The following is a 20854-nucleotide window of genomic DNA, read 5'->3' on the forward strand; positions in this document are numbered from 1 at the left end:
AGCGTTTCAATTTAGAGGGCTCATTGATAAAGCACAGCGGCGAGACAAGAAGCGACAACACCACGGACTAACCCGAGTTCAGAGCATAGCTGCAACTGATGATTCAGTTTTCTCACCAATCCAACGCGTCTTCAAATGTGAAGCAAAAGCTGATCCGTGTGAAGCATTATTTTCTAACAAACAGTGATACCAATGTGATTCCAAATTCTGAGGGTAGGTTTGAGGTCAGGGAGTACACGTAGTGATCCCACATGGAATTTGTCGTTCTAATTTTGTGGGTAAAGTTATGCCACAGCTGAGAGCTGCCAGGGCATAAACTCAATAACTGTAATACTTTTATGCCACTTGATGTGACATAAAACTTAAATAATTCATCTGATGTCTTGATTGAAATAAACTAAAGCTGTGCTACTGGTACTTGGTGCGAGTTCCAGAGGGGATTTTGATGGATGGAAACGGCCTCCAAAGTACAAACGGAAATGTGCGTGCGCGCGGTCCCCGCACACCACGAGCACGGCAATCAGAGACCGCTCAACAGGGACCTCGTGATTCTCGTGACGCTCAGCTGGCTCGCACCATCACGGGCCACCGGTCACCGTCCATTTGCCCGGTGGGCGACGCCTCCTACCGCGCCAGCTGCGCGCTTTGACAGCCTCCAAATATGACTACTTTGAGTACATCATATATTAAAAGTGGCGGCGCGCAGCGAGCCTAACGTAGGCGCTCCGTGCGCACGGAGGGACAGGATACGCGTCGCTCTGCGTCCCAACATCTGCGCATTTCCTCCCGCACGAGACGCCGGCCGCGCCGCCAGCTGGCCGGGTGTGATTTCAAGCGCGTATACGTACCCGAAATGTCGACTTTTCCCCAGCTGTTGAAGTTCAGAGTCTGTGAGTGTGGTGCGAACCAACGAGAGCGACAGAATGGAGGTGGAGGCTCAGCAGAAAGAGCAGCCTGGGCGGATCAATGAAGCAGCGTGACGTCAGAGGGCCGGTGGTCTCCGCCACGGAGCGCGTCTGGGGATATGGAGAGGTCTCCCTGCTCTGCGCTCCAGACCGTCGCTCCTAAGACGGTTTCATTCACCTCCTGGAATACTGTGGAAGCCTGTTTCCGCCACTTGAAATAGCATGTATCTTGCTATCTTATAATTATGAGATACAAACTCATAATTATGAGATAGCAAGAGACGTATTTGTCTTTTCAAGTGGCGGAAAACGGGCCTCCATACATAATAATGAGACTGGACCACCCCCGAATGGTGACGTCAGACATTCCCTCCCTATAAATGGAAAGCATGTCATAATTATCTGCTTGAGTCAGCGCACGTTTTTAGGTTTTTCCTATATTATGCATGCAGATCGACATCTTTACTGCCCCCTGGTGGTTAAATTGGTCATAAGCCACAACCCCACCAGGTCAGAAGAAAAAATGAATAGCTAAAAAAAAGATTTTATCGAGGGTAGTTTCTTTCTTTTGAGGTAAATTTCATCAAGCCGAAGCGTGTTCAAGTGTTAATTTTATATATATATATATATATATATATATATATATATGTAAAATGGTGTACAGTTGAATATTGGGCAGAGGAAGGCTTGATTAAATTTTAAACCAGGTCCAGTCCTCAATATGGGTTCTGGAGCCCCATTGTCTTTTCATGAATATGATGAGAAGGGAACATGAAGGTTGTGGACTTAGTTCCTGCTCTGGCCTATTGCTGCTTGTCTACCCCCTTCACTCTCTCCCCCATTTCCTCACATATTTTCAGCAATCGAACCCAAAAATATAAAATACAAATAGTTTTAACTGTTCAACATTTCTATAAAGACACATGTAGGAGTTTATCATGTAATTAGAACTATATTCATAGTCAGCCGAGGTAAGGTCATAGGCAATGGTCCCTCTAATTTTTCATGCGTCTGAGCAAACACACAAACTCCCTGAGCAGTCCCTTGGACAACTTTGAGCAAGAATATAATACATTTTATTTTAAACGCACTTTGAAAGCAAATCTCAAAGTACACAATAAAAATAAATAACATAAAAACATGCAATAAAAATCAACAAGTAAAACAGATAAAATCAACAAGCAAAGGATGTGTGGTCCCGCGAGAGTCCTGGAACTCCGATTACAATGATTACTATTAGATGCGTAAAAACATGTGAATCTCATGTAGCTGCTGCGCCACCGTGAGTGTCTCGGGTCTGTGTCTGACCACAATAAACGTTGTTGCACAGATAAAAGGATCCCGTATCCTGGTTGTACGTCATCACCTAAAACACAACGCAGAGTCAACCACGGTACATATGTATGTAATTACCTCCGATGAGATGGAGGTTATGTGGTGGCGATCGTTTGTTCTTCCGTTTGTGAGAGAATATTAGACCTACTTTGTGTTAAAATGTCATTACGTCATATAAATGTAATCATCCCAAAATTAATAAATAAAGCCCCGCCCCCCTCCTCCTCCCTGTAACATCCGTGATGTCTGTGAAGTGTCAATATTTAAACATACCTTTTTTCCACGAGTTGATGTAGTTGCCAGGCACTTAAATTCAATTATATTTTATTTATATAGCGCCAGATGATAAAGTACAGTCAAACAATAGTATGTATTACAGTACAAGTACAGTCAACATTCTGTCTAAGAGGAGCATTTCAAAATAGCCCTTGCGGTCTTGTTTCCGTTGAAAGTTCTTCGTACATAAATCGACATTTAACAATTGCGACTGTTGTTTCTTTTCTTTTTCTTTTCTTTTTCTTGGCACCTGACGGATAAATGATCTGAGACATGATGCCGAGTGACGACCGCAGAGACCGCTGTTTGTATCACACATTGCTTGCTTCCACGCTAGTATGTTTACAATAAGGCAACCAATCATCGCAAGGTCAGGTCCAATGTCATTCTGTAGGTTGCCAGGTTTCAATCACCCAAACAGGATACCCCCTGGCAATTGTTATGTGATATTTATATACTGTTTGTATACTTATTGGTTTTAAAATAAGTATACAAACTTATACAAACTTATTTAGATTGTTATAAAAATGTTTTTTTTATAACAATCACCCAAACAGGATAGCTGCCAAGATTACCGGTAGGTGTTGCAGTTTTTATGCACGCTGCGCACATCACTCCCTGCATATTGAAAAATAGGGTTGCTTAGGTTGCTTATAGGCTGGGCTGACATACAGGTCCTGGAGGGATGGCCGCTTGCAGCCGATCACCTTCTCCGCAGCACGTACAATGCGCTGCAGTCTGTGTCTGTCCCTGGTGGTGGCGCCAGCGTACCACACGGTGATGGAGGAGGTGAGGACGGACTCAATGATGGAGTGTAGAACTGCACCAACATCTGGATCGGCAGCTTGAGTTTCCTCAGCTGCCGCAGGAAGAACATCCTCTGCTGAGCCTTCTTGATGAGGGAGCTGATGGTCGGCTCCCACTTGAGGTCCCGGGTGATGGTGGTGCCCAGGAAGCGGAAAGAGTCCACGATGACGATGGGGGTAGGGGAGTCTGTGAGGGCGAGTGGGGACGGTGGGGCTGTGACTTTCCTGAAGTCCACGATCATCTCCACTGTTTCCTGGCTGTTCAGCTCCAGGTTGTTGCTGCTACACCAGGACACCAGCCGGTCCACCTCCCTCCTATCGGCAGACTCATCACCGTCCGAGATGAGCCCGATGAGGGTGGTGTCGTCCGCAAACTTAATCCGTTTAACGGACTGATGGCTGGAGGTGCAGCAGTTGGTGTACAGGGAGAAGAGCCAGGGGGAAAGTACACAGCCCTGGGGGGAGCCGGTGCTGATAGTCCGAGTGTCCGAGACCTGGTAGGTGAGTGGCATCTGTCTGTCTGTCTGTTAACAGTGTTATGGAAAAATTGGTGGATAGATCTTTATGAAAATAAATCTGAAGATGGGTCTTGGTCTAATTTAGATCAAATTGAGAGTGACCCATCTGTATATAATTCTTTTTTTATCCAGATGTTTAGATTTACTTATATTGGATATTTTTTCTTCTGAAAAATCATATCTTGTAAAATGTGCTTTTAATTCACTCATCATAACCTCATCATAACCATCCGTGCGTTTAAGTTTTGACACTGACCTAACGAATTTGCAATCTGAACCTTTGAAACACAATGAGACTAGATTCTTTCCAGTTTAAACCCACCGCCACCACAACCTCTCAGAATTTCCAAATAAACCTCAGCCAGCTGTGCGAAGGCTGTGCGCCCTCGCTGCGTCACACTGCTGCTCTGTAGACGGAGCAGACAGCCAGGAGCAGACAGCCAGGAGCAGGGAGCGAGAGAGGAAGATGTCCGGCGTTGCGCTGCTGTCAGTGTCTCTGAGCTTGTGCTTCATTTGGATGACTGGGGGCGCGGTGAGAAGCGACTCGGCGACCCTCCGGGACGTCCTGGAACAGAATCCGCTCAGTCTGAATGACATGTTCCGAGAATTGGAGGAGTTGATGGAGGACACCCAGCATATACTGGAAGAAGCTGTGAACCAGGTCTGCGTCATATTTTATTCTTTCCTAGAAGCGCTGTGACGTTTATCCAGTGGGGAGACTAGCTCCACTCACCTGCCAGCTATCAGTATCATAAATATTTTTTCTTGACCTCATTCTGGATCCGATCCGGATCAAATTCGGTGGGGCGCTAGAGGCCCCCACCCTACATGATTGTGTCAAATTCCATAAACATCGGTCAAAAATCAACTGAGATATTGATGAACACATTTTGAAGCTCCCTTGACTGCAATGTTGAGGAACATTTTTAAGTGATCTAGAATCCAGGATCTCTTCTGGATCATCACCAAAATGTAATAATCTGTCACTGGAAACATTCACCAACATGTCATCAAGATCCATCCCTAACGTTTTGAGTTATCTTGCTAACAGACAAATAAACCTACACGGGCGAAAACATAACGTCCTCGGCAGAGATGATCAGTGAAACAAGGAAACTTGCAGCAGACTTAACCACTATAGGTAATATTTGTCTATAAACAGTACATTTACAGCAATTCACTGGCAGCAGATTCACATACAAAGTATTTGCAAACAAAAATGTATTACTGTTTTCATGTATTTTTAACACAAATAGTAGACACATATTGTAATTTAGCAACAAAACTGGGATATGTGCTTCAGTCTACATTGTGCGTCTTGGATTTAATCATAATTACAGAATTCAATATTTATATTTTCAAATAGCAGCATTCTTTCAGTGTTACCACATTCACTCAGTGGAAGGAAGAGACGGGCTCCTTGCTTGCCACTTCATCAGGAGGGATATTTAACCGTCTGATGCTCTTTATCTCACCCTAGAATCAACAGGCACTAAACAGCACCTTCACTGACAACTGCTCCTCCTTCAGCTTGAACTAAAATGTCTGGTACCGCTACTAGTATTACTAAGACCATTGCTACTACTACGATACCCTTTTCCTTTTTCATACATATTAGGAAAATTGAGCAAGCCGCTAAGCAACCTCTTGTAATGTTTGGTAATGTTCAGCTTGTTTGGTTTATTTGCCATGCACATACTAGTCTGTGTCCTCTCCAATAGTCGGACCTTTGTGTTTTTCCCTTCCGTTGGCGGGGATGCCAGTGGTGGCTGCATATCAAGAAAATGTCCGTAGTATGCCCATCATGAGACACTCTTTCATACCTCTGCATGGAATCTAGAGTATGCACAAAAGGCCACAAACATTATTACCTCTACCAAGGATATAATGTGTTTTTTCAATTCAATTCAATTCAATTTTATTTATATCGTGCCAGATCATCAGAAGGTTACCTTTGCATTTTACAGGTGTAGCAGGGAAAGACAGAACCCAAATAATAATAAAAAAAATCCTAGGAGGATTATCAAAGATTCCACTAACTAATTTGGATTAAATATTACAGTTATCTGGGTGGAGGTTTGTGCTTTCTGAAGGGTGTATACAAGCTGTATTAATCAGTCCTGTGTGTATCTTCATGTGTAATTCAACAGATAACAACTGAGACTGAAAAATCATTATCACTGGATCAGCGTTCAAACGCCGTCAACGGCACGAAGAAGGTAACAAAGACGGGAGGCGGGGCATAATGAGAGCTGAAGAGATAGGGGGCAACTTTTGGCATTATAATAAAACATGTAAACAGAGGAAGGCAACCTGGGTAACAAAGTTATTCTCTATTTTTTACATGTCATTTCCCACTTTCTCCTTTTCTTTCATATCAATAAAACAGAAGAAAACATCAAATACTATCATAAAAAAGTATCATTTATGTTTTGTTTGAGATCTGACTTAATAGCTTTACATTTTGCCATTTATAGGAATCCATTAGCACAGCAGGAGACGCTGCCTTGTCACACACCCACATGGATACGCCTGCTCAAGGGAACAATCTGGAGCATGTGAGTCTTTTTTCTGTTCCTACTCGTGGTCTTTGCGCATAATCAGCAGTATAAGCTCAAAGCGTTCTTGTACTTCCCCTGTTTTGAGGTGATTTGGTCTCTGTGTATGCGACAGCATGATTGTATCAGAGGGGGCCCTTTAGGCATTTTATGTAACACGCTAGCTCTGCTTGACACGCGTTCCCGGAAACATGTGTTTGTCTTTCGGGAAGTCACAAATCCAACTGCTCCAGTTTCAGGACAAATGTTTCTTTTTTTTTTCAAAGCAATAGCACAAGCTTCAAAAACACAGATAAAAGCTTTGACCCTTTATGTGGATCATTTGAAGTTATTTTGGATCTAAAAAGGTACTGAGAGCAGTGATTTCCAAATGTCTCCATTTACACTTTTCCACAGATTTTTCAATAAAACTGAAACTTTATGCTCTCAATTTGTTTGGAAAGAATGACATCATCCCCGCGGGCTAAGCTACCATGTACTTTTCATAGTTTCAACCAACAAGAGGCCAGCTTGGATTGAGGTCGCCAGTGCTGCCTCTTTTGCCATTTACTTTAAATGGTGGTTTTGAACTTTTCTGGCAGCTGCACAGGAAGCAGTTAATAGAGCCTGTTGGTGGTGGTGGTGGGGGGGGGGGGGGGATCTGCAAGCTATTCAGGATACGGTCTGCTCCTCTGAAATGACTAACTGTGGAAAGAGAAATTTAATGTTTCCCTCTGCGTTGCGTTTCACTTGAATCACACTTCAGGGAGTCACAGTAAAAGTGGCTGACTCAGCACCTGAAATTACCCTGCAAATATTTCAAAGATGCATTAACATCATTAGGAGCTGGAGTCCTCTGGTGATTCCACCTTAACTAGTTTTCTATGCATTAAATACCTCAGACAAGGAGGTTGTTGTTTTTGCTGCTGTTTATTTGTTTCCCTGTTTGACAATCAGCAAGATAACTTGAAAAGTTACAGATGGATCTTGATGACATTTTCAAGAAATGTTGTGACTCTTGCCAGGAACAGATGATTAAGTTATTGTGGTGATCCAGAAGAGATCCTGTATTCTGGATCACTTTGAAAGTTTTGTTTAAATTTGCAGTCAATTTGTCAGGAACCCGGCCGGAGCTTGTAAAATATGCATTAAATTCACTCACCAAAAAGCATAGTCATAAAGAGTTCTGATATGCACTATCATGCAAAATATCTTCTGGATCAGATCCAGAATGAGGCCAGGAAAGAAATACCATTTTTTTTTACATTGAAAACTGCATTTACGGATTCAAAAATCAGTTTAGAAACATTATTTATTTATTTATTTTATTTAACCAGGAGCGTGTCATTGAGATTAAAAAACTGGGACTCCTGGCCAAGAGGCAGCAAAATACAACACATTTGCTGGCCAAAATACAAAAAACATTTAAAACAACATTAAAATTATAATTAAGAATCACAGATTAAGAAAAACAAGGGCAAATTATTGAGGCAGTCTCCGATGCTTTTAAAATGTACATCTTGGTGGCAGATGACAGATAATCGGCGGTAATAAAAGCTCTTGCAGCTTTTCCTTCGTTGATGAAATGACTTATATTTTGTTTGTAACGAACGGATTTTGCTGTCAGCCTCTTGCTCAGGTGTCTGATCAACGTTTGATGCTCAATCAGGGGCTTGGCTCTGTTTTTATGTTGATTTCACATGAGAGCATGTAAGATACTGAACTGCTCTGTTCCTTGTTCCTGTTATCTCTCGCATCAGGAGTGTGTGGTGGACGAGGATTGTGGCCACCTGAAATACTGTCTGTACGAGATTGAGAAGTCCAAGTGCCTCCCCTGCATACCGACAGATATGGTGGGGATTCCGTCGCTACTGGCCTTTGTGTCTGCTTCTTTATTTAAAGCTGCTCTACGCCTTTTAGTTCAGTAAAGGATTGAATGCCTAATTCTGCAACAGCAAATTTAAGCATGTTTCTCATATTTATTTTGTAAACACAAACGTTTCTTCTTCGTTGGGAAAGATAAGCTCAATCACATAATGCATCATCCTCATTCTGAATAATATATGTGGGTGTATTCAAAACCACATGGTTTTGTGTATATATTTTTGCATTCATTATTCAATGAGGATAAATGAATCACAAAGACTCTGCATGATTGGAAAATATTGTATTCAAATGATGAACCTTTGAAATATACCTAATTTTATTTGTAAAAACCTGATTAAATATTTTAGGCATTATTATTTTGTGAGTAAAGATGTATTATCCCAATAAAGTGCCTCAGCATCAAGAAATGTTAGCTGAGGCGTTACTATTCAATTAATAGCAACAATATCTCCAGCAGTATCTTTTCCTACAAATATTACAAATGCGTCTTTCATATCTGCTTGTGTGTCCCCATGTAGCCCTGCACTAAAGATGAGCAGTGTTGCACAACTCAGAAGTGTGTGTGGGGCCAGTGCACAGTCAATGCCACCAGAGGATCAGAGGGAACTATCTGTCAGGGTCAGATGGACTGCAGGTCCGACCTCTGTTGTGCTTTTCAGCGGGGTAAGCGTCAACACAGAAACTCTCTCAGACAATAAAGATAGTTAATACAAATAATATAGTTAGTACGAACTCGGGGGACAAAGAATCTGAATGGTTCGTGTTCCGTGCTGCCTTTGACGAGGCGGCTGCTTGAGTTGCGGGCATAAGACTGCCGGTGCTGGCCATGGTCGTGATCCCCGAACCTGCTGGTGGACACCAGAGGTGAGGAATGCTGTCAGGTTGATGGAGTTCTACAGCGCATGGTTGGCCCATGGGAGTCGAGAGGCAGCTGATGAGTACTGGCAGGCCTTCGATGCGCAGCTTCAGCCGCCGAGGAAGTAAAGATCCGGTCGTGGGAAAGGTTTGGTGAGACCCATCCATCCATCTTCAACCGCTTATCCGGGGCCGGGTCGCGGGGGCAGCATCCTAAGCAGGGAAGCCCAGACTTCCCTCTCCCCGGCCACTTCCTCTAGCTCTTGGTGAGACCATGAAAGAGAATTGTTTTTTGGTCCCTCTGGCAAACTGTTCGATGGAGGAGAAAGCGAATCCTGTGTCACCGTTTTTGGGATGAATGGGGGGCCTGCTGACCTGGACTGGGGGAGTAGTCTGGTGTTGGAAGGGATATTTTGAGGATCTCCTAAATCCCACCAACACACATTCCAGTGAGGAAACAAAGCCGGAGGACTTGAAGGTGGCTCCACTCATCACTGAAGCGGATGCTATTGCAGCTGATACACAGCTCTGTTGTGGCACAGCACCCCAGGGTATCTTCAGGCTTTGGGTGTTCTAGGGCTGTCTTGGTTGACACATCTCTGCAACATTGAATGGATGATGGGTACAGTGCCTCTAGAGTGGCAGACAGGGGTGGCGGGTCCCCTTTTTAAGAAGGGGGGGACCAAAGAGTGTGTTTCAACTATAGGAGGGTACTGCACTGCAGGCGTTCAGCCGAAACCACATGGGGAGCCTCCATAAAGACGCTGCGTATCTCCATCGAGGCCCTGGACCTGCCTGCCGCTGAGTACTGTGCCTCGTCTGGAATCGTAGCCCCCACAAGGTTGTCATGGAGACACCACATCACACTCGCCTGATGTCCTTTTGCCACACTGGCCCAGGAACTGCTCCGCAAAACACTGGCTGACATATCCAAGGCTTGCTGCAAAAGAGCTGAAGGTCTAAGGACATACGACAGAAGGGGGATACTATTGAGGAGAGTCCGGCTGTTAGCTGAACCTCAGATCCGGGAGGAACAATGTGGTTTTCGCCCGGGTCATGGAGTACTGGACCAGCTCTTGCAAGGATGGTGGAAGAGCTAAGTGGATTCTGTCTCTGCATTTTGAAAATGACGTGGTCCTACTGGCCTTGTTGAACAGTGACATCCAATTCGCATTAGAGCAGTTTGCAGCTGAGTGTGAAGTGGCCAGGATGAGGATCAGCACCCCTAAATCGACCACATTGACATTTGTTTTCATATTTTCCCAGTTACAAACAGTGTAAAAATTAAAACTTTGGATCAGTCAAACGTGCCATAACTTTTCTCCTACCGCTCAGATATCTCCCGAGACACCGTTCAGGAAGATAAAGATGAAACCAAATAGAAATATCTGTGGGAAAACCCCCGTTGTCTTCGGCTGACCTTAAAGGAGCACTGCAAGAAAAAAATTAATTTCCTGTAAATGTTAAAATTGGTGTCATTATTTTTTTTCTGACTTGAGGTTTTATTTACAACTTTTTATATTTCCATAATACCAAAACACAATCTTATCTAATCAACAGCACACAATCTAATTTCTGGGAATGAGACCTGTGCTGCAAATATTGGCTTCATATTATCGTTTTCTGGGCAGTCAGGGTTTGCAGTAAGCAAAATAAGGACCATCTTGGACTTCCGCTTGTTTTTGGACGTCTTTCTCCAGAGTTCCTGTTTCCGGTGTGCAATCCCAAACTAGAGAAGGGGGAGTCCTGTTGGAACCACCCCAACCTACTGATGGACATGTTGGCCTGGGACCAGGAGGGACCCCGTGACCATTGTCCCTGTGCTGACGGCCTTCAGTGCCAGCCTCACGGGTGAAAGCAAATATATATTTACAATAAAGCCATGTGTAATAATTAAATGTATTTAGACTGAAGCTAAATCTTATTGATGCCAATTTGTAACACATATCAGATAATAAAGTGAAAACAATCTGAGAATAAATGCACGGCATCATATTCATCTACTTTTTTCCTCACACAGGCGTGGATCTGTTTGTGGACCGTAGTGCTGGAGGAGAGAACAGGAATCCTGACCAGAATGTCTTTTCTTCCTGAGCGTTCACCAACAAACAGCCTGATCTGATCAGCTCGTAAAAGAATAGGGCGTTGCTTCAGGAATGGACCACACTATTTATGCCTTGCTACCAATGTGTATTCAACATTACATTAGTACTGACTGAGAAACAAGACAGGCAGTTTTGCAGTATTCTTTATTTTTTTGTCATCACAACATCAATGGGAATAAGTTGTGTCATGCTTCAAACAATTTTTAAGACGTTTTTCTCCAAAAGATTCAAGACAAATGAAGTTTTTGGAAAACTTTAACTTGAGATGAGAAAATATTTCACTGGAGTTATAGTCCCTCTGATTTTTTTCTTTTTTTCTAAAGCATGCTTTTTCCCCCACAAAACTATCTTTAGTTGTTTTAGAATGATCTTGAAAGTTTCTGCTGAAATATAATATTTTGCTTGAGTTATAATACTTCATCTCAAATGTGCTTCTGTGCATATTGTTTATGCAAACACAAATTTTACGTACAATGTGTCTGAGAAAGCATCATGTTCAGGGATATCGCCTTAGATGAGAGCAGACGTTTTTCCTCTCCACTTGCATTCTTTGTCTCGTCTCGTCTGTCTGCTTTCCAGGACCCGCTGCGTGCTGAGCTCTGGTCTACTAAATCATGGAATTGATTAACTGGTCTCTTAGTGCGATTGATCACATCAGTTGCCCTGGTGGACTGGAAAGTCTCCAAGACTGCAGCTTTCAAAGTTCTGGATAAATTGACCATGGATCTAAAAGTGCTCTTCAGTGCTTTGGGGGACCGTGTGGTGGCTTGAATCGAGGACCTGGGCAGATCTCAGGACTGACTACTGGCTTGGAGGGACTGAAGTTTCAGCTTGGCACACGAAACGAGGAATAACTGAGGACAAGTTGTATATTTGGATTAAGCTAAAGCTTCATTTCGGCTGAATATCGGATCTGTTATGTCTCCAGTCGATTTCTGCACCTTCTCGAAGAAGAGAGTTGTTGGCAGCACGTTTTAATTACTGCAGCCGCTGCTCACTCATCGATCTTGTTTCTTTGTTGCACTGCTGTGATGACAATGATAATAAAAGCTTTCCATTTCCACATATTATATGTCTTTTTAATTTATTGTTATTTTGCACCAATTGAGTAATTTATTTTTATTGGTATTGTCCTTTATGTACTAAGAACTTTCAACGGAAAAAGGACCACAAGGGATTTTCTGAAATGTACTTGTACTGTCATACATACTATTGTTTGACTGTACTTGTACTCTAACATTCTATCTAATAAATATATTCATCATCAGGGGCGTCACTAGGTTTTAAGGACAGTTTTTTTTGTCATGGTTAGGGAACGTAAAAATATAGATAAAATAAATGTAAGGCCATTATTATGATGTAAATCCCAATAGAGGGACACTGAGGCGCTGATTGCTTTTCATTTTACTTGACCATTTTACTTGACATGATAATTTCATAATGTAAATTCTGAAAAATTGTCTAACTGTAGGTAGAATTAAAAATAAGAAATAGCTAGCTTAAATGTTATGTCCCCTTTGCAAGTGCTGCAAGTTACCCTGCTGTCACCCTTTTTTGTGAAACAAAGCCACATTGTTGAACATTTGTGCTGCCTGGGCGCCATGTTTTCTGCCGGCTGCCTGGTGAGTGAACGAGCGTAGCGGCGTGATTCACACCCACTGGAATCGATTAGAGAACCGTTTGCAATAAAGGACACATGACTCCAAGGAACTGAAACACTGGGATCAGTTCTCAACAAGAACCGGTTTTTGATTCCCATCCCTACTCACGTATTGCACAATCACTGGGCTAACTGTGCTGATGCAGTGAGACTGTATCGCTCTGTCTCTGCATGTCGCTATTTATTATAGCTATATGAACTCAACTGTCATAGTTGAGCTGTTTTTTGTCATCGACTATATGTGCAACATGTTTCTTGGATGAAAAGAGGCACTCGGTGAGGCACGCAGCTTTCATGGCCCATGGTAGGGTGCAGTGTGATATAAAGGCAAGACCATAATAATGTTGTTGTTTTTTATTATGCATTTTTGTGTGCTACAGATTGTATGTAAAGAATGTTGATACGAGATCTTTAAAATAACCCGTTAGCTGCTGTCAATCAAATAAGCTACTCTGAACGGATTGTAAGTTTGTAAGTCTGATTTTGCTGAGGTCTGTGCCTCGCCAGATGCCTCACCAGATGCCTCACAGTACGTCACAGCCTGTACCTTTGGACAATCCACACCAGTCCTTGAAGAAAGAAGACACTGCGCTCTTCTGCGATGTAATGGCGGACGTCCACCACTTGAGAGCAGAGCAGGACCTCTAAATGACAGTTTATGCTGAGAGTCGATCAAGTAAAGGGAAATCAGTGTGAAATCAAATGTGTACGCCTTCAAACATACAAGTACAGCAGATACAAACCACAACGTATACTGCAGTAAGTAATGCAAAAAATGTATTTGGAATTATGCATTATTGTATTTATTATGTGTTCTTTCACTTAGATTACAGATGAGAGTTTCCTCACTTAAGTTAGTTTTGAAATATTGATATGAATGAATTCTCATTTTCATTCAGAAAGCACATTTTAGTTGTGGTGACGAGGCGCGGTGGCATCGCTTACGCTCCACGAAAGAGTCCAAAAGAAAAGTCTCTTGCGAGAAATGTTTTTTTCCGTCTTATTTGTTGTTTTTTTGGAGTAAACATATTGAGAAGGTTACATTTAATACAAAATTCGACGACGCATAGAGGGCAAACCTCCAATAAGGCTTCTTAGTACTCTCAATATGTCAGTCCACAGCATGACCATCATAATTTGACTGTTTGACCCTGATAGCCTCCCCCAACAATCGCCTCATAAGTTAGACAGTTATTCAAGAATGACATCCGAGTAAAGGTGGTTTCCTTGTGGATCTAGATCCGTAATGTTTCAGGATTAAATTTGACATTTTGACTGTATCTGAACAGGTTTAACTCAAAATGAACCTTATTATAAATCTCTAGCATTAATAGTTTGTTCCTTATTTTTAGTGCAAGGTGCAGGTGACTCCCCTCTTACTGTGGTCTGTCAAATGACAGAAAATGAAATGGCACTTGACAGAAGGACTTCACACCAACCCAGCGGTAAGTGTCGGGTTCCTATTGGATGCTGTTGTCGGAAGGAGCTGATATAAATTTCAGATACATCAAGCCAGCAGAAGGCAGGCCAGAGCAGCACCAGACAGGAAGTGGATCTCCTTGTTTCAGAATAAACACATAAAAGCTACCGCTAAATGCTTCTGGTGTGTCCTGCATCTCTGGAGAGAATTAGCTCAGCCTTTATTTATTTAGCTTGTATTTGTTACATGTAATTATTGTTATTATTTATATTTAATAAGATGGGTGACCATGGGCGGAGCTACCGGTGGACAGAGGCTCATCCAGTGATTATATATATATATATATATAATTAAATATAATTTGCATTAAACATTTCATTTGGCTTTTTGTTTTATTTCATATTAAGAATTTAATATAGCCGACACGTAAAATAAAGAAAAGTCATACTATAAATGTAAGCTCTCGTTCAATTCCTCTTCTGTTCAAGTCTTAAGAGAGACATTTAACAGGTTGATTCAACAGCTAAATGTGGAGTGTGTATGTGAATTGAATCCATTCTTTGACTCCGCAACAAAAAACAATGGTTAGCATTTAAATGAATGTAAATCCAGTTAATCCGTTCTCTTTTTGTGTGACAAAATATATAGAAAAGGGATTAAAGAAAGCAATTATAGAAAAGCACAGTACAGTTATACAGACGTAAAGAAGGTGGAGGACTTCAGGTGCCTCGGGTCAACAGTGCAGGGTGATGGAGAGAATGTGGAAAGGAGGTGAAGAATCGTGTGCAGGCAGGCTGGAACGAGTGGAGGAAAGTATCAGGTGTGCTCTGTGATAGGAGAGTGTCAGTGAGGATGAAAGGAAAGGTCTACAAGACAGTGGTGAGGACAGCCATGATGGGCGGCTTAGAGACAGTGTCTCTGAGGAAAAGACAGGAGGCGGAGCTAGAAGTGGAGGAGATGAAGATGCTGAGGTTCTCCTTGGGAGTGACCAGGTTGGATTGGATTAGAAATGAGAAAATAAGAAGGACAGTGAAGGTTAGACGTTTTGGAGACAAGCTCAGAGAGACCAGACTTTGATGGTTTGGACATGTCCAGAGGAGAGACAGGGACTATATCGGTAGAAGGATGCTGAGGATGGAGCTGCCAGGGAACAGGACTAGAGGACGACCCAGGAGAAGATACATGGACGTAGTGAGGGAGGACATGAGAGTGGGTGGTGTTGGGGAGGACGATGCAAAGGACAGGGTGAAGTGGAGAACGTTGGTTTGTTGTGGCGACTCCTGACGGGCCGGGTCGAAAGAGCAAGAAGAAGAAAGAATTTGGCCCTTCCTGATTTTCCCGGGCCCAGCCCTCCGCCCCTGTGGGTGACTGACTTATTAGCCAGGGGACCCCCCCCCCACCCCCCAGAGTCTTGGATCACACAGCTCCAGGCAAGAGGACCACCTTTCAGACCGGACCTCAAAAATGGAATCAACAGATTTGTAGAGAATTAAAAATGTCAAAAGCACATTTTTCTATTATGTCTTGCTGCAACACGCATAACGTTTTCTTTGAATGCAAAGTTTGCACTGGAAACATAAACACATGGCCTGACTGACCCTCAAATGTTATGCTGTGGATGGTGTCGTGTTATTGGGCGTAAAGATTCAACGCCCAATAACACGACAGATAGTTACAGTTAATCATTCCAATTAACCAAGTCGCACTTTCCGTCGAGCTGGTCGTAAATTAGATTTTATTTTCAAAAGCAAGTAACAGGAAGTCCTCAGACTGTTCAGCTTGGTAAACTTGACTTCAACCTGCGCGGCTGATATCATGTGAGAGACATTTGTGTGTTCGCCGGCCTGTGAGGACAGTTGGACACATTAAACCGGGAAGACACCGGCGGGACTGCGGTTCCGTGGACTCTCCGGTACAAGTGAGTGGCTGACAGACGCGTGCGCCCCTCTTTGAAGTGCGGGCGCGTGACTGAGCGCTAATCGGGAATGTTACTTTGAAGTGGAATATGTGTGACGCGGAGCTCACGCCGCCTGGGAAAGTTGTTTTTTTTTGTCCCTGTAATTTGAGGTCCCTTGTTATGGGACGCAGCAGGTGAGCCATTATCGCGCTGACGTCACTCCAGATGCAACAGGTGAGGTGGACGAGACCAAAACGAGGCTCAAGTGGTTCCTAAAAAAAGAAAGAAAAAGGTTTTCCTCTGCTGTCAGGTTTAATACTTTCATTTGCAGGCTGACTGCATCATTTGGTACTGACATCACATGTCAGTACCAAGCATGGTACTGACATGTGTATTTATGGTCTGAAAGAAGTGATTGACATGTATAAGGCTAAAGACTCCTCTGTATTGGTGGGTTTCATCGATGCCTCTAAGGCATTTGACCGGGTGAACCATCGGAAGCTGTTCCTGAAGCTGAGGGAGAGAGGTGTGCCAAACTGTCTTCTTAGAATCCTGGCATATTGGTATGCGAATCAGACTATGCAGGTTAGGTGGGGTAACGTGGTCTCACCTCCTTTTGCTGTGGGGAACGGTGTCCGCCAGGGTGGGCTCCTTTCGCCGGTGCTTTTTAACTTCTACATGCATGATCTCTCTGTGCAGCTCAACAGCTGTAATACTGGTTGTATGCTTGGTGACACCTTGATCAATCACTTTATGTATGCTGATGACCTGGCCATATTGTCACCGAGCAGTGCTGGCTTCCAGCAGCTCCTGGACATATGCACTGGCTATGGTATCAGGTTTGATGTAAAGTATAATACAATGGTTTGTAGAACGAGAGAGGATAAGGGTTTGGACTTCCCAAGATTTTATCTGTCAGGGCAAGTGCTGTCTGTCTGCAGAAGAACTAAATATCTGGGCCACATCATCAATGACCAGCTGGGAGATGATGATGACATGTATAGACAGCGGTGGATGCTGTATGCGCAGGCCAACATGCTGAAGAAGAAATTTAGTTTTTGCTCTGAAGCGGTCAAAGTCACCCTCTTCAGGGCCTTTTGTACGCCACTCTATACTGCCCCCTTGTGGATCAAGTACAAACAGGCCAGCATGCAGAAGTTGAGGGTGGCATACAATGACTGCATGCGGATACTTCTCAGGAAGCCAAGATGGTCCAGCGCCAGTGAGATGTTCTGTGGTGTCGGGGTTAACACCCTTAATGCTCAGCTGAGGCACCTGTCATACAGGTTTATATGTCGGCTGCATGACTCAGGGAATGACATCATCAGAACACTGACTCAGCCAAGCCTAAGTGCTGTGAAGTTTAACTCAGGTATTTGGTGTCATTGGTACCTGATGTTATTATAGGATTACTGTGTTTACTATGTAAACGTTGTATATGTTGTAAATGTTATGTGTGCTTTTTAATTGGACCATTGTGTCTGCAAATAAAGATTTGATTGATTTGATTGATTGATTGATTTAACAGTCGAGTGCAGTAAACCTAAAATGACAGAAGAAGCATTCAAATAACTCAGTAAAATAAAATAAAATAAAATAAAAATCCCCGCTAATGTAACGCACCACACAAACCTTCACTGGCTGCAGCAGCATGAGCTGATGAATCAGAACCGGCTTCTGGCTGCACTCCAGAGGAGGAATCTCAGCCCGTTACTCGGGTCCTGGAAACATCTGGGTGGGCTTTGAGGTCTGGTCGGGACTGTCGTTCTGGCTCCCACGCCTCATCTTCCTCATGGATGGAGAGATCCTTTCTTCTAGGATTTCCTGATGGCTTGATGGAATCCCCCCGACCCTCTTCCTGCTGCAGGATCTCGTGTCCGAGGAAGCCAAGCGGCTGCGGAGACGCCACGCTTCACTGTAGGTTGAGTGTGCTTTACGGCATCGGCCGTCTCTACAGCGTCCTAGAACCCCCCCCTAGATGTAGACGCGTCTGCTCTACTGAGCTTGGCTTTTAGGTCAGCGAATGGAGAACATCTTGGAATTCAGACTTGAATCTTCAGGCTATTCCAGAATGAACATTGGGATTCTATTTGTTTCCCAAACAAACACCTGATTTCCAAATATGTGGAGTGCATATTATGCTCGGTGAATTTTCTTTATATGCTGGGATTATGGGTTGCGAGAAGCTTGTACTTATGATACGAGTGTTGATGAAAAGCAGCTCCACCAGTATGAAAGTCGAAAGGGTCAGATGTTCAGGACCCGGGTCAGTCGCAGCGAAACGGGCTTTCTGCACCAGCGCCGAATAAAACCATGTGCCCTTTTGAACTTTTCCTCTCGGAGTTACAGAAATGTATGGCATGTCGGATTTAAAACGTTATCTCGCTTTGTGCATGTGATTTCTGTAAGCAAATCAAAGTTTGTCTCTGACTTCTGACAATTATTAAATGTATGTTATGTAAAACATTTTAAATGTAATTCTGTAAGTATCTTGCATCACTGCCCCCCCCCCCCCCCCCCCTGTTTGCTTTACCTGATATTTTATTATATTGCAAGCTGTGAATTAAGCGGCGCTCCTATCTCTGCTGGCTTTATGCCTGTCAGTCATCCATGGTTTATACATCAACCATGAAAAGTAAAAGTGGATCAGAGTTGATTTTTGACTCTATAAATTGATTTTTTTAATGTTAAAATGTCATGTTTTTTCCTGCCCTCATTCTGGATCAGATTCAGAAGACATATTGCATGATAGTTCATATCAGACCCCTTTATGACTGTAATTTTTGGTGACTCCATTTTGACTCCATTAAAAGATATGATTTTGTTAAAATGTGATATTTTTCCCTGCCTCCATTCTGGATCAGGTCTGGATGTAATTTGGTGGAGAGATGGAGACCCCCACCCTTCATCACCGTGTCAAATTCCGTAAACATTGGTCAATAATCAACCGAGATATTGAGGAACAAATTTTGAAGCTCCATTGACTGCAATGTTACCAACAATTTTAAATCAATCAATAATCCAGGATCTCTAATGGATTATCACCAACATTTATTCACCTGTTCCTGGTAACCTTCCCAACAGTTCCTGAAAATGTCATCAAGATCCGTCCAAAGCTTTTTAAGTTATCTTGCTAACGGATGGATGGATTACATAACGTAATAAGCGAGTTCAACTTGGCACTTCCTGCAGTGAGCGAGTGGCCGATTTATAAGGGGTGTCACTGCTCATATCAGCTCGGCGGGGGGGGCACAAGACAAAAATACACCGGAGGGCCGAGTGACACCAGATGGGCTGCTGTCAGATGAGAGGCCTCAAGTTGATCAGAAATGTCTCTGTTTCTTAACAGAATTTGAGCTGTAGGATTTACGTGGGTTCCTAAAGGAAGCTTTAAGTTTACTCTGGTTTTCAGTTAGTTTAAAACTTTAATTTGACTGTAAAAAAAAAAAAAAAAAAAAAAATCCTGATTGGAGATGTAATATGATATTGTTGGTAAGTAAAATAATAAATATGACCTATAAGTGTTAACACAATCTTTAGTCCTGGAGCATTTTAGCCTCCTTTAGCTCTGCTTTTGTTTTTCAGCTGGCACCATACGACAGTCACAGTATTATATTAACCAAAGAGCTGGATTTTATTCACACGATTGTACAAAACCCAAGAGTAACATTGAAATCACAAGTCATGTGATCCAAACAGTCGACACCTGATGGTCCTGTCTACAAGACGTGTAGCCAACATTTTGAATTTGTGGCTTAGCGGGGTTTTTTCTTTTTGCTAGATTAAACAAAAGCAAAAGTTTAGAACATTTTGCCTCCGAGATCCCAAATGAAATGGAGAACCAGCTTTCTAATGGTTCCATTTAGATTTGGGGACTCTATTTTTGCATATTGCCTGCTGGCGATTGTTATATAATTGTTAAAAAACAATTAACGATTGCAATTTGTTATTTGTTTTGAAATAAAACTTTATGAAAAAAAGAAAAAATTTGGGGACTCTAAAGGACTAGGGACTCTACAGGACTAGGGACTCTACAGGTGATTGGCTGACACATTTTACATTCGTACGTACATTTGATTTTCTGTGAGTTTGCGCTCATTCTCCTGGGATTGTTTTTATTGTCTGCATCAGGACATTTTGGAGTCGGAGTAGCGGGGCCTTTGTGTGCTCCGAGGCCAATTTGGCAATGTTACAAATAGTTTTAGTCACATTTCCTGTTTAATGTCATTGGTGCCGTGTCGTCGTCTCATCTGCGTCACGGTGAGAAAGATAATTCATGAATATATTCTCAAACTGAACAAATATCCATTGGTTCCAGTTTGGGAGCTACCGGTACTTTATTTTATAAATGATTTCAGAGCAATCCCATTTTACAGCTATAGCAATTGTTGCTATGAAAAATCTTGCATTGCCATTTCTTTCCTAATTGGTGTGTGTTCCGCTTACATTAACAGACGAGCCGTTTGTTGTGTAGATTTTAATTAATGCTCATTATCCCCCCTTCAGTTCAAAGAGTCAGGCTTTAAGTGTCAATCTAGAAACCCTAGGCATTACTTTTAATCTAAAAAACCCTTGTGGCCAGTTTATATCCCCCCTGATGAAACTGCCAATGTGTTGCCTAAACCTGTGCAGTGTGTGACATTAATAGTGTGA

The 20854-nt window shown here is 42.7% G+C and overlaps 2 protein-coding genes across 2 annotated transcripts in view; both read left to right on the plus strand.

The window, feature by feature from the left end:
• Window positions 1-4306: 4306 nt before the first annotated feature.
• On the plus strand, window positions 4307-11331 carry dkk3b (dickkopf WNT signaling pathway inhibitor 3b). Its single transcript, XM_068739808.1, has 7 exons — window positions 4307-4501; window positions 5991-6080; window positions 6318-6398; window positions 8138-8230; window positions 8783-8927; window positions 10820-10970; window positions 11140-11331. Exons 1-7 carry the CDS (start codon window positions 4307-4309, stop codon window positions 11162-11164), a joined length of 780 nt encoding a protein of 259 aa, XP_068595909.1. The 3' UTR covers window positions 11165-11331.
• Window positions 11332-16111: 4780 nt separating this feature from the next.
• Window positions 16112-20854, plus strand: part of LOC137893552 (F-actin-monooxygenase mical2b-like) — a 46509-nt gene continuing 41766 nt past the window's right edge. The window contains exon 1 of the mRNA XM_068738962.1: window positions 16112-16222. The gene's annotated coding sequence lies outside the window, so the exon portion shown is untranslated. The remainder of the gene's footprint in view (window positions 16223-20854) is intronic.

The sequence above is a fragment of the Brachionichthys hirsutus genome, chromosome 5, assembly GCF_040956055.1.
Source record: "Brachionichthys hirsutus isolate HB-005 chromosome 5, CSIRO-AGI_Bhir_v1, whole genome shotgun sequence".
NCBI lineage: Eukaryota > Metazoa > Chordata > Actinopteri > Lophiiformes > Brachionichthyidae > Brachionichthys > Brachionichthys hirsutus.

What these genes read in the sequence shown, in the direction of transcription:
- dkk3b (XM_068739808.1), top strand. Translation starts at nt 4,307, where the DNA reads ATGTCCGGCGTTGCGCTGCTGTCAGTGTCTCTGAGCTTGTGCTTCATT. An exon ending in TGGAAGAAGCTGTGAACCAG is followed by an intron (nt 4,502 to 5,990) that starts GTCTGCGTCATA and finishes GTAATTCAACAG; the next exon opens with ATAACAACTGAGACTGAAAA. An exon ending in CTTCAGTGCCAGCCTCACGG is followed by an intron (nt 10,971 to 11,139) that starts GTGAAAGCAAAT and finishes TTCCTCACACAG; the next exon opens with GCGTGGATCTGTTTGTGGAC.